This window comes from Fukomys damarensis, unplaced genomic scaffold (genome assembly GCF_012274545.1).
Source record: "Fukomys damarensis isolate Sample0158 unplaced genomic scaffold, DMR_v1.0_HiC HiC_scaffold_39, whole genome shotgun sequence".
In the NCBI taxonomy this organism is placed as follows: domain Eukaryota; kingdom Metazoa; phylum Chordata; class Mammalia; order Rodentia; family Bathyergidae; genus Fukomys; species Fukomys damarensis.
In genome coordinates, this window is record NW_022900951.1 from 128,165,344 (window position 1) to 128,177,792 (window position 12,449).

Genomic DNA, 12,449 nt, shown 5'->3' on the forward strand with positions numbered 1-12,449 from the left:
CTGAATACTTCTCTTGCTAAAACTTGACTCTGAGTTTGAGTTCTAGAATGTAAACTGTAAAATTAAAACCACTCCAAAATGCACTGCCTAATGTTGGTGTTTGAAAACACTGCGCTTTTTCTCTTCAATAACTCAGTGCATCTGAGAGTAGCTCCCCTTTGGCAATGAAGTAAGAAGAGTGGTCTAGAATACTCAACATAAGGAAGCAGGAAATGTCCTGTCTAAAGTAAGCAGTTACTCCATTTTTATACTTAAAAAAATGTCACTTCCCTAGTTCTCTAAGTTGACAGTGTATGAAAACAGCATTTGCACCTTGCAAGTATAGTAGCCTGGGAGACAGTGTCATAACCCCTGGTTTAACAAACAGCAAAAATCTATAATTCTGACAATACAGTGGTCTAACTATTGTTTTGGATATCTTATTTAAAGTTAGGTGTTTTTGCTGGGCATGGTTGCACATGCCTGTGATCCTAGCAGGCAGGAGGATCACCACAGGTTGAGACCAACCTGGGCTACATAGTGAGTTCAAGGCCAACCTGGAATACATAGGAAGACCCTGTCTCAAAAGACCAAAATAAATAAAAATGAAATTAGGCATTTTTGTATTCCATTAAAATTTTTAGATATTGAAAACAGATCTATGTTTTTTAAAAAATATTAACTAAATATAATTTTTTTTCTTTTCTTTTCTTTTTTTTGGTACCAGGGATCAAACTCAGGACCTAGCGCTTGTGAGGCAGGCAGCAGAACCACTGTGCTAAATCCCCAGCCCAATATTAACTAAATATCAAATTAAAATTAACAAGTGAACTAGGAAATAGAAGCAATTTCCAGTAGTGACAGATATCTTCACAGTAAGTATCAAATACTATGTCTAGTTTTTCCTATAATGTCAGTCTTACAACTGAGTCCTTAAAACATTATCATTTTCAACATTGCAGTTTGCCTAAACTGCATAGAGAAAGAAAGAAAAGTATATCAACTAACATTGAAATCTCAAAAGAGGTTATTAATAAAAATACAAGCTTTTCTAATTAATGTTTCAATGAGTCTCTAATAGGGCAAAATACAGGTATTTCTTGGGAGTTTATTTTGAAGGGTTTGTTTTCTGGGGAATGTGTGTTCTGTTTCTAGACCAACTACTATACTTCAAAGTATAAAATGTTGACACTTTCTTAAATTCTGCTTCATACCTGGTTTACTCAATTGTATAATTTCTACTTATGGCATTAGTAACTAGAATATATTCAGTTCTGAAAAGCACTGAAGTTCTTTGTGTGAGCAACAAAGACTCTCAGAACTGAGAGCTGTAATGAGCTCCTTAGTGATGAAACCGTCACATATTTATGTAATACACTGCACATCATATACATGCCCCAGTTATACTACTTTTAAGTTTTAAACCAATAATAAACTAGAATCAATTATCAATAGAGCTGCATCAACCTTTCTTCTTTCCTTGGTTCTTAGATTTCCCTAAATGATGGCATCGTGTTCAATAGTTCTACCCTGGATGACTCTTCTCGAATAATACATTTGGCATCCAATGTAAAGAATAGATAAAACTCCCAGTGTCAATACAATACCACCAATGAAGCTGCCAGTTCCAAATTTTGATCCTTAATTTTCTTTAGAATGAGCAGTTGTTGTTAGTGATGTCACCAACCTACTGTGGGTTGTGGTCATCATGGATGTTGACATCTGGGATATGTTTTGTTAAGTACTCGCTGCTTTAGGTGTAGACTTTAAGGTGGTAGAAGCTGTATTGGTTGAGACTCCTGGTGTAGCCATTTTCAGAGTCTCTGGATTTCATGGTGGGAGCTGTCATGTTGAGAAGAAGGAAATTGTAGTGGTTGATGGTTTCACAGTGCTTTTGCTACTGGATTTGCTTGTATCGTTGGAAGATGCATTCTTTTTTAGGTTAGCACTTGGAAACTGTATTTGGAGATCCCTGTGGGTCAGTGACGCTGACCTGCAGCCCAGCACCTGCAGCACCCCCAGGAGCAGCGCGGGCAGGAACAGCAGTCTCGTGGGTCCCCAAGCTTGGAGGGAGACTTACTGAGAGCAACTTCTGAGGGACCAAACGGAGCTCCTTTTCTTCTCCTTCCCCTTCCTCCTCTTCCTTCTTCCCCTTCCTCTTCTTTCTGCTTTTTCTCCTTCCCTTTCTTCTTTCCCTTTTTTAAAGAGTTTATGGACCTAAACCCAGCAAGTGAATTTTCATTCGTTTATTTTTTAATTTTATTAGAACATTTTAAATATACATGATGATTTCATTCATTTATACCTGTACATGACATATCTTGATTCTTTTTGCCCAAATCTCCCCTCCCTTCAATTCCTCTTCCCCCTCATTTACAAAAGCTTTGCTTCAATTTTTCTTCTATTCTTTTTCTCCTTTCCCTTCCTTCCTTTCTCCCTTGTTCCACTTCCCATTTGATTTCTTCGTGTTTCCCATTTATTATACATTCTGGTCCTTGTTTACCCTTTCAGTTTCGCACACCAGAGAAACAACATGATGTTAAACATGTGTGTCTGATTTCTTTCACTTAAGAGTATGGCCTGAAGGTATATCCATTTATGGAGCATGTCTCAAGCTTGTCATTTTTTATAGCAGAATAATACCCCATTGTATTAAAAAAAAAAACCCTACATCTTCTTTACCCATTCATCCATCGATGGAATTTTGGGCTGTTTCCAAGATTTAGCTATTACAAATTGCAAAGATACTGTGATTAAAACAATATAGTACTGGCAAAAAACCACACAAAAACAAACAAACAAAAACAGACCTAAGGATCAGTGGAACAGTTTAGAAGATGCAGAAATACCTCCAAACACACTCAGTCACCTTATCTTTGACAAAGGGGCCAAACACCCACACTGGAGGAAAGATACCCTCTTTAACAAATGGTGCTGGCCAAAGATTAAAACTAGACCCATATCTCTCACCACGCACTAACTAAAATCGAAATGGATCAAAGATCTAAATATTAAAACAGAAACTATGTGCTGGAAGATAGAAGAGATAGCACTCTTAAAGACAATGGTGTAGGCAAAGACTTTATGAACAAAACTCCAATCACATAGGAAATATTACAAAGAAACAATAACTGGGATCTCATCTTATATTCTTGAAAGAAATAGAAATAATAATCCTACAATTCATATGGGAACCCAAAAAGACCCCCAATAACCAAAGCGCAATGCTGCAGGTGTCACAATACCTGATTTCAAAATATACCACAAAGCCATAATATAAAAAAAGAGCATGGTACTGGCACAAAAATACTTACATACCAGTGGGATAGGATAGAAAACACAGAAGTAAACCTATGCAACTACAGTCATCTGATTCTTGACAAAGGTGCCAAAAACATATATAGCCTCTTTGAGAGAGGACGCCTGGAAAACTGGACATCTATGTGTAGAAAATTGACCAGAAACTTTGAAACTCTAGAAGAAAACATAGGGGAAACACTTGAATCCATAAGGAGGGGCAAGACTTTCCTGAATAGGATCCAATAGCACAGGAAATAATAGCAAGAACCAACAATGGGACTACATTATATCAAAAAGTGTCTGTATAGTAAAGGACACAATCAACAGAGTAAAGAGACAGCTTGCAGAGTAGAAGAAAATTTTTGCCAGCCACTATCTAACAGAGGAGATTAATATCTGGAATATATTAAGAACTAAAACAAAACAAAACAAAAAAAAACAACCCAAAATCAAATGGCCAAATCAATCAACAAATGAATTGAACAGAGTATTCTGAAAAGCAGAAGTACAAATGGCCAGTAAGTGTATTCAGTATCTTTAGCCATTAAGGGAAATATACAAATCAAAATTACATTGAGGTTTTATCTCACCCCAATCAGAAGAGCTATCATCAAGAATGTGGAAAACAGTAAATGCTGTCAAGGATGTGGGGAAAAAAGAACTTTTCTACACTGTGTGTTGGCATGTAAATTTGTACAGCCACAGTGGAAATCAGTATGGAAGTTCCTCAAAAAAATAGAGCATTTGATCCACCATACCACTCCTTGATATATACCTGAAGCAATTAAAATAAATGTACTGTAAGGATACTTGGATACCCATGTTTATCATGGCACAATTCGTGATAGCCGAGACATGGAACCAGCAAATGCATAAAGAAAATGTGTTACATAATACACAATTGACTATTAGCCATAAAGACCGGTACTAGCCTCATGGGGTGGGGTGCCTGTAGTCCCAGTACTCAGGAAACTGATGCAGAAAGATCACTTGAGCCCACAAGTTTAGGGTAAGCCTGGAAACACAGCAAGACCTTGTCTAAAAAGAAACAAAAAAGACCCCAAAGGAGCAGGTGGAAGGTGAGCACAAAAACCGGAAGCCAGACCCAACAAAGCCACTGCCATACAGGGACTAGCATCCACTCCCCACCTACCTGCCTACCCTCTCCTCATTGTGTTGCCTGGGTCTCTGGGCTGTACTGGGAGCACACACAGAGGGATGAAGGTATGGCCCAGCCAACACGCCTGTAAAGCTTGGGGATTTGCAGCCACCTTCATGAGCCTTCATCTGGGCCCAGACTGCTGGTGCAGTGTCTGATTTTAATACTCTTTAGACGTACTGTTTTAGAAACAGTGCACATGCATTGTTAGATAATTTGAAAATATAAGTACACAATTTTTTAAAAAATAAAACATCACTTTCACAATATCTAGAGTAAAGTTTTTATCATATTTCCTTGCTTTTCTCCCCCACTCATCCTCACCTTTCCATTTCAGAAGGACATTTTTTGTTTTATTTAACATTCAGTCCACTATCACATTCTGGTTGTTTTTAAAGGTATAGTCAACAAGATCCTCTAATGGATTCGATGTGGGCATGAGGGAAAAGAGGAGTTAGGAATAACTTCAAGGTTTAGGGTTTGAGTGACTCAAATGGAGGAATGGTCATTAATAATAACATGTTTGGTGTTGATGAGATTAATCCAGTGGAAAAGGAGAGACTGATGATGTAAGAGAGAAAAGGTGGAATTTCTGGGACAATGTTTTTCTTTATGAGGGGAGAAGAATGGGATCAAGTACCAAACTGATGACACTCGCTTTTTTTAGGAGCATAGATGGTCTGCTTATTGTCATAGGTTGTGAGGCGAAGTATCTGGGTACAGAGGTCACTGTGTTGGGAACTTGTTCATTGCACAACATCAGTTAAGAATCAGAATGTAGACATAGGAGTGCAGCACAAGAGAGAACAAAACAGTAGAAATATAGAGGATTTCAATGGTGCTTTTCAGAAGAGAAAACACGATAACATGGTGATGACTAAGGGTTGAACTCTAGCTCTGGTGCTCAGAGAGATCCTCTGGGAGGAGTTGAGCTCTAAATGATGGTGACAAAAGATCAATTGACGGGACCCTGTGACAGAGGAAACAGAAAATGCAAAGGCATCCAAATGGAATCAGTTCAGCATGTTTGAGGAAAAAAGGGGGCACGCATAACAAATACAGTGATGAATGCGGAGTGGGGAAGCACAGAGGGGAAATGAAGTGGTAGAAGTGAGCAGCAGTCAGATAATACAGGTCCTAGCGGACGGGCAGAACCCTCTCTATTGCATATAGTAAGTGCTCCATAAATATTTGTTGACTGACTATTCCTATGTTTGTCTTCCAAATATGTCTGTGCTTCCTGTTCCCTGCTTAGACTCCTTCTGCTCCCCTAAAACTCAAAGCAACCCATTTTGCCCTCTGAATCCCCCATGCTTCAGGAAAAAACTCTCCTCACTTCTTTAACCTCTTTACCACACACTTCTTCCTTTCACAAAAATATGATTTTCCCTGCAGCCTAAAACAGATGAGGCTTCCTACCCCAGTGCTGCTTCTTGACCATGACTCTGGGCCGTCTAGTAAACCCCTCTCCTTTCCATGCCACCAGAGTAAGAATTTCTCGACATCTTGCTTTACCATCTGCTCACATTGCTATCATCTAATCTCTGCCGCCTGCTTTTGATTGCCTTTGAAAGGAAGTCTGAGAACCTACTGTTTTGGCACCTGGTAATGTCCAAAGTCACAATAGCAAGACAAAGGAATAACTGGTGGAGTCATACCTGTTTCTTAGCACACTGGGTATCCTACTCATCCCATAGTCCCAGAGCCGCTCCACTGCTGCAATAAAATAGTGTCGAGTTCTCTTTTGAAAGCTGCGGGGACCTTGATTTTCATCCTCACCATAAATCTCAAAATCTCTCTTGTTTTCACTTGAGATGGCATCATCATAGTAAATGTCTTCTTGTTCTGACTGAAGAGTAATAGAGGTTATTTCCCTTCGATGACGCTTCAAGACAAGTGGGTTTGGAGAGCACAGCTTTCCAAGCTCTCCTTGCTTTGCCCAAATGGCTTCTCCTTGGAGCCTATTCTGCCCATCATTTATTGCTACTACTGTACAATTGCTTTCACTGGGGATCAGAGACAAAATGGTGTCCTTTTTCTTAAAAACTGTATTTTTTGGTGACTTCTCTTGGGATCTCCACTTATCTTTTGGCATCTGGGTAGCATACTGATTCCCTAAAACAAGAGGACCCAGCAGCTTGGAGTTCATCTTTTCAGAGCTTTCTGTTGCACCTTTCAGAAAGGACACTTTTTCAGGTCCATTTGTCTTATTCCATTTTATAGTTCTTGCTGTTGTCTGAAGAGGAATCTCTCCAGTGTGATCCAGGTGAACAGGAGACTTATGGGTAGTTTCAGTAGGTAAAAGGTCTTCATGATGAATGGGAACTTTAGGAAGCAATTCAATTTTGCCAAATGCTTCAGGCAAGATTGGTTTTAGGAGAACAGTGTTTTCCAGTTTCTTGTAAGCAACTGAGTTTGTGGCACTTGTCCCCAAGGAACCAACCTTGCCTTGATTTCTGATTATCTCCAAGGGTAGGATAGCTAAAGAAAGGTTATTTACTTTGGGTACTTGTAAGAAATGACTGTCTTCTTGGGCCATTGCACTTTTTGCCTTAAGGCTATAATTATAGGTTAATGCTAGAAAATGAGAAGAGCTGCCTTGAGATGAGGTCCGTGTCAGATCTGTAGGTCTAATGAATGGAGCTGCTGATATCTTTGCAATGGGTGATGCAAAGCTCTTTCTCTGATTGACGCTATGATTCTTCACAGGAAACTCTGATAGAGGAGACTGAGGAATGGCCTTTCCTCCTTTCTCTTTGTAATATATCTGGGTCAAATATTTCATGTTTTTGGACCTTTGTGTTGAAGTGTCAGCCACAATTAGTCCCTTTTCAACCTCTGCTTCTTCTAGTGGGAATCTGAATTGTTTCAAAGAACGCTTACCACGTTGGACAGTAATATTGTTCTGGCTGGGATTAGGAAACATCCCTACAGTACTTAGATATTTGTCAATTATTTGCTTGGTTTGATTTCTCAAGCTTTCCTGGTGTGTTTCCTTTTCTTCCCTTCTTTGTGAGAAATGAGCCTTGTGAATCTTTGTCCCATTTGTTGAACTGTTCAATAAGTTGGTATCTGGAGGTGTTGGTGCATATATCTCCTCATCTAAACTTATGTTTTGTCTAGTACTCAGTAAGAAAAGTTTCTTCAGGAAATTCTTAGTGCCAGTCACTGTATGCACCTGAGGCAAAACTACATTCTCTTGGATTAATTCTTCCTTCCTTTTTATCTCTTCCTGAATTGTTTTTTGGTGATTGTGTGTATCATTTTCTTTTGCATTAGCCAAGTTAGTAAGCAATATGCTCTTGTTGTTTGGAATAAGCTCTCTGGGTCCTATGTCCTTTGTAAATTTATCTTCTACTACCACTTTATTCTTGTCTGGCAAGAAACTAGGTTCTTCTCCAGTCAATTCCATCCCTAAGGATAATAATTGCTTTGGACTAGGCCCTTGCCCTGAGTTCAGGGAATTCTTTCCATTGGTCCTTTTTTCCCAATTTGCTGGCTCTGGCAAGCATAGCATCCTGAAAAATAACATATCTGGATTTTCTTTATCTGATGGCACAAGACCTGCTTGTTTTTGATCAACTATTTCCATATTTTTTGATGAAATAGTTTTATTTGATATATGATTTAGCCTTAAAGCTGTAGTATTGTTGTCCATAAGCACTTCATCATGAATCAAAGAGGTCATTTTTTGAAACTCAGTATCTCTTTCTAATATAGTATCTTGCCAGACTGATGTGCTATTTTCAATTAATAATGTTGGTCTATCAATGTGAGTTTTTTGATTAGATGTTGAATAGTTAGATGTCGTGTTTATCTTTATCAAAGAGATATTAACTTTGAATAAAACATTATCTTTGATCAACAAATCAGGTCCCTGAGCTGTTTTCTGTTTCAGCGACATATTATTCTCCATCGATAACATATTTTTTCCTAGTGAACTTTCTTGAATATTCACTAACACTCCTTTTAACAACTTGGATTCATTATTTCTTTCACTCAAGCTCAGAGGTACACCAGACCCAATAGGGGGAGGTGACTTTTTGCCAAATACACTGGTGCTTAATTGACTACTACCTGGCATATTTGGGGATCCTAAGGAACTTGTCTCTTCAGGACTTGCTGCCAAGTGGTCTGCTAGAATTGTTGGTGAAACCATTAAATTATTTGGTGAACTAGAAACTTTTATATCAAGTTTTTTTAACTCTACTGCTATAGTTGTTCCCAAATTCTCATTCACTCTTAATTGGAGGCTTGGTTCGGGAGTAAATCCAGTATCTCCACTTTGATAGAGCTCTGGCCTTAAGTGTACCACTTTAGATGGACCTTCATTATTGTCTCTTGCTTCAGGTAAATAATCAGATAAGGATAACCTATGTGGAGCTGGACTCTGTTCCAAGAACATGGACAAATCACTGGAGAAAAGATTGTGTACTTTAACCATCTTTGTTCTCTCCCCAAACTGAGGATTAGTCTTCTCTGTGTCATTTTCTGGAATTGTGGTGGCCGTGAATTGCTTTTGCCTGGTGCTAGGTTGCCTTGAATTCTGGGAGAAGCTTCTGGGTTCAATGATATCACTCAGCAAGTATGTTGGAATATCTTCATATGTGTCCTCATAATAATCACCAGTGCTCCTGCTACAGCTAGAAACCTTCAGTAAGGCTGTCATGCCTCTGTTCCGAAAATCTGAGTTATGGCACCCCAGAACCCATAGACCTGGAGATGAGAAAGAACAAGACTCTGGTTACTCATAACCCACGTTCTAAGAAAGTTCTGTGTATAGATCCTCTCCCATTCTAGGCAAATGAAAAATATACTAGTGAAGATCATTATAACACAGGTCAGTAGGTTAAATCCAACATGTATAACATATAATAGTACTACAATGGTACTAAAAGTAGTTTTTGCACTGCTGCTGTTGTTAAAACTGTCTGCCTGTGGCCACAAGAAAGGGCTATGAGTAAAAAGTGATATAATATTGAGATAAAAGTGAAGAATGATAATGACCTTTATTTAATTCAGGAAGGTTTTTATACAGGCTAGCTTTTATTGCTATATAACAACAGGTTATATAGACTCAGATTGCTTGGGTGCAAATTATAGCTATACCGTTTTTCAGATGTGTGACTTTGAACAAGTCATATAGTTCTCTGAGCTCCAGTTTTCTTATTTGACATCATGTACGTGTTATGATTTGGAGGTTGTTTGTCTCCTAAAGGCCCGTGTGTTAAAGATTTGGTCTCCAGATTGCTTCTATTGGGAGTGGTGGAAAATTTAAAAGGTGAGACCTAGTAAGAGGTCCTCAAGTCATTGAGAGTGTAACCTCAGAAAAGACTAAGACAGTGCTCACATGACCTCTTAGTAATTCTCAAGACAGCCTTGTTATAAAAGGCTGAGTCTGGCCCCACCCAGATGTGATCCTTCCCTTGCATGTGTTCTACCATACACCATTTGTCATGGGGTCCTAAGCAGAGCCAGCACCACTTGGATTTTAGCATACAAAATTGTGAGCTAAATAAACCATTTTTTTCTTCATGGATAGCTTGCCTCAGGTATTTTGCTACAGTGATGAAAAACTGACTAGTACATTGTCATGTCTTGGTTAGGTCAGTCAGCACAAGGGAACAGCACTTATAAAAACCCACCATGGTACTAGCTATATTAATTTCTATCATGAGCAAGATTGGCTGAGTGAAGGAATTCAACAAATTAATAACAGGCATTTACATGATAGTAAAGTAGATACATAAAAGAGAAAACATATATTTACCAAGCTACCTATCAGGTACCTTAAACATTTCACATAACCTTTGTAGGTAAGATCTGAATTCCATCTGGCTTTAAATCAAAAGGAAGCCTTTATGAAAAACATATTCCACAGAGCCATATGAGATAATGGGATACTCATGCAAAAGGTTTCTATGATCAAACACACTTTGGAATAATTGCACATTGAATTCTGTGTGCAGTCAGATTTTCCATACAAAGGAAAAGGAGAATAAAAACACTTTCGAGTGTTCAAGGATACAGAAAATCTCTCTCTAATGCAGGCATTCTCAGGGAGTGATTACAGAATGTTCACTATCATAAAGGAGTGTCAATAAGACACTGAAATTAAAAAAAAAACAGGTACTTATCCTGAGGCATTTTAATGGAAAATCCCCAGGCAATAATAGCCACAGGTCTAGAGAGAACTAGTTCATACTGCAGCATAGTCAGACAGTAGCATTGTACCTTGCTCCACCTCAAAATTCATATTACATCTGAGAGGCAAGACACTAATCTATTTGTAATGCTGATAAACTCCTAATCTTGGCCAGGTATCTTATGCCTATGTGAAGAGTTTAGAAGATCAGTAGCTGAGGTATCATAAGGGGAATTATAATTCTTTTAATCTTCTTTGTACCTGTGATTATATCTCCTTTCTTAGTTCACATTTTGTGTATGTAAAATTTCTTACATTTTATTTGGTTATCTATTTTATTGACTTTTTAATGAAAGATTGTTTAAGCTCCTGGGTTGAGATTTATGAATTAACTATAATATTTTAAATTTATTTGTAGTCACACATGTAATACAAGAAGATGATATTGTTACAAATATTCAACGTATGTAGCTATAACTAAAGTTTCTCTTGATTACCATTCCAAACTCCAGGTGCCTATTAGAGTTAAGTCATATTACCAGTTTGGGTTATGCCATTCCATAACTATTTATTGGGGTCCATTTCCTGTTTTCTCACCCAATTACTATCTTCCTCAGGAAAGTAATTAGTTTGGTCTCAGCTACAATAGTAGGATTTTAGGAGATAAAACCTTAATTAAATTATTAACATGGGTTCCAATCCCAGTCTACCCTGCCCCAACATGGTTTTACATCATGGTAGAAGAGAGATAAAATGACAATAGAAACTAGAAATTGGACTAGGATTAGTTTACCTAAGTCTTTATTCTAGTTGTTAAGTTGAAAAGATAATTCAGATCCACCAAGTGGAACGAGAGTTGGGCTAAGAGCAAGTCACACATCCTCTCTGTTAACAAACTTTAGAACAAACTTGTACTGTGTTTGAAGATAAGGGAAATAAATAAGAATACAATCTATAGAAAATATTGCAGAATAAGAAGGAAACAAAAATCACAAAACGCAGAAAATACCTGCTTCTGAAAGCAACTGACTGTAGATTCTAGAGGAAAATGGGAACAAAAAGCTTGGCATACTAAAACAAACACAAGAAGATGGAGCTTCTACAATTTAAGGCAACAGAAGGTGTGCTACACAAAGTTAAATGGTAATTCAATGGGATGAAGTAAAAGGAAAGAATTATAGGAAAATGATACACCATAGAAGGTGACTTGATTTTTAATATGCATATTCCAATAAAACCTTATTTGCAAAACCAAGCAGCAGGCCAGACTACTCATGGACCATGGTTTGCCAACTCCTAAGGTAGATGGTTACTCGCTGTGCCTTTCATAGTGCTTTAAAACATGACCAGCTTTAACATGGTAGAGAAACGCCTGGCAACTATTTCTGCTTCTTTCAGAAATCATCCCAATGTATCAAAGACACAACAGAAACTTTAGTCAGTCTAGTAAATATCTGAAGCTATGAAAACACAAAGTAGAGTAAGTGTAGTCAATGTCAAGGAGGAATCAAAAAACACAAGAGTGGTTGCCTTTGAATTTTGGAAAAGTCCAGGAGAACATATTTTTCCAGAATAAGGATCACACTTTGGTATTAAAAACCAGCCATTCACAACATCAATAGGTCAATTAATACAAGCTGGCATCAGTAGCTTTGTTGGATTCCTTTCAACACAAGTCTCAAAAGGTGGGGAAGATGGAACCTGAACAAGTACTCATAGGCCATTTTTGCAGTATGAGCTTGCTTTGTAAGCGGATGAGGGGAGGAAAGATTTTCTGAAATGAAAATAACCCTGCAACTTTGATCTTGGTATACTTGGTAGAAGTTATCCTAAAAACTCATGGCCGGGCATGGTGGCACGCGCCTG

At 38.1% G+C, this 12,449-nt stretch overlaps 1 protein-coding gene across 5 annotated transcripts in view; it reads right to left on the reverse strand.

The window, feature by feature from the left end:
• The window catches only part of F8 (coagulation factor VIII), a 161,949-nt gene that overhangs the window by 58,614 nt on the left and 90,886 nt on the right, over positions 1-12,449 (reverse strand). For all 5 annotated transcript variants that reach the window (XM_033760153.1, XM_010625186.2, XM_033760154.1 and 2 more), the window contains one exon: positions 6,097-9,154. In XM_033760153.1, coding sequence (XP_033616044.1) covers positions 6,097-9,154 — 3,058 coding nt within the window. The remainder of the gene's footprint in view (positions 1-6,096; positions 9,155-12,449) is intronic.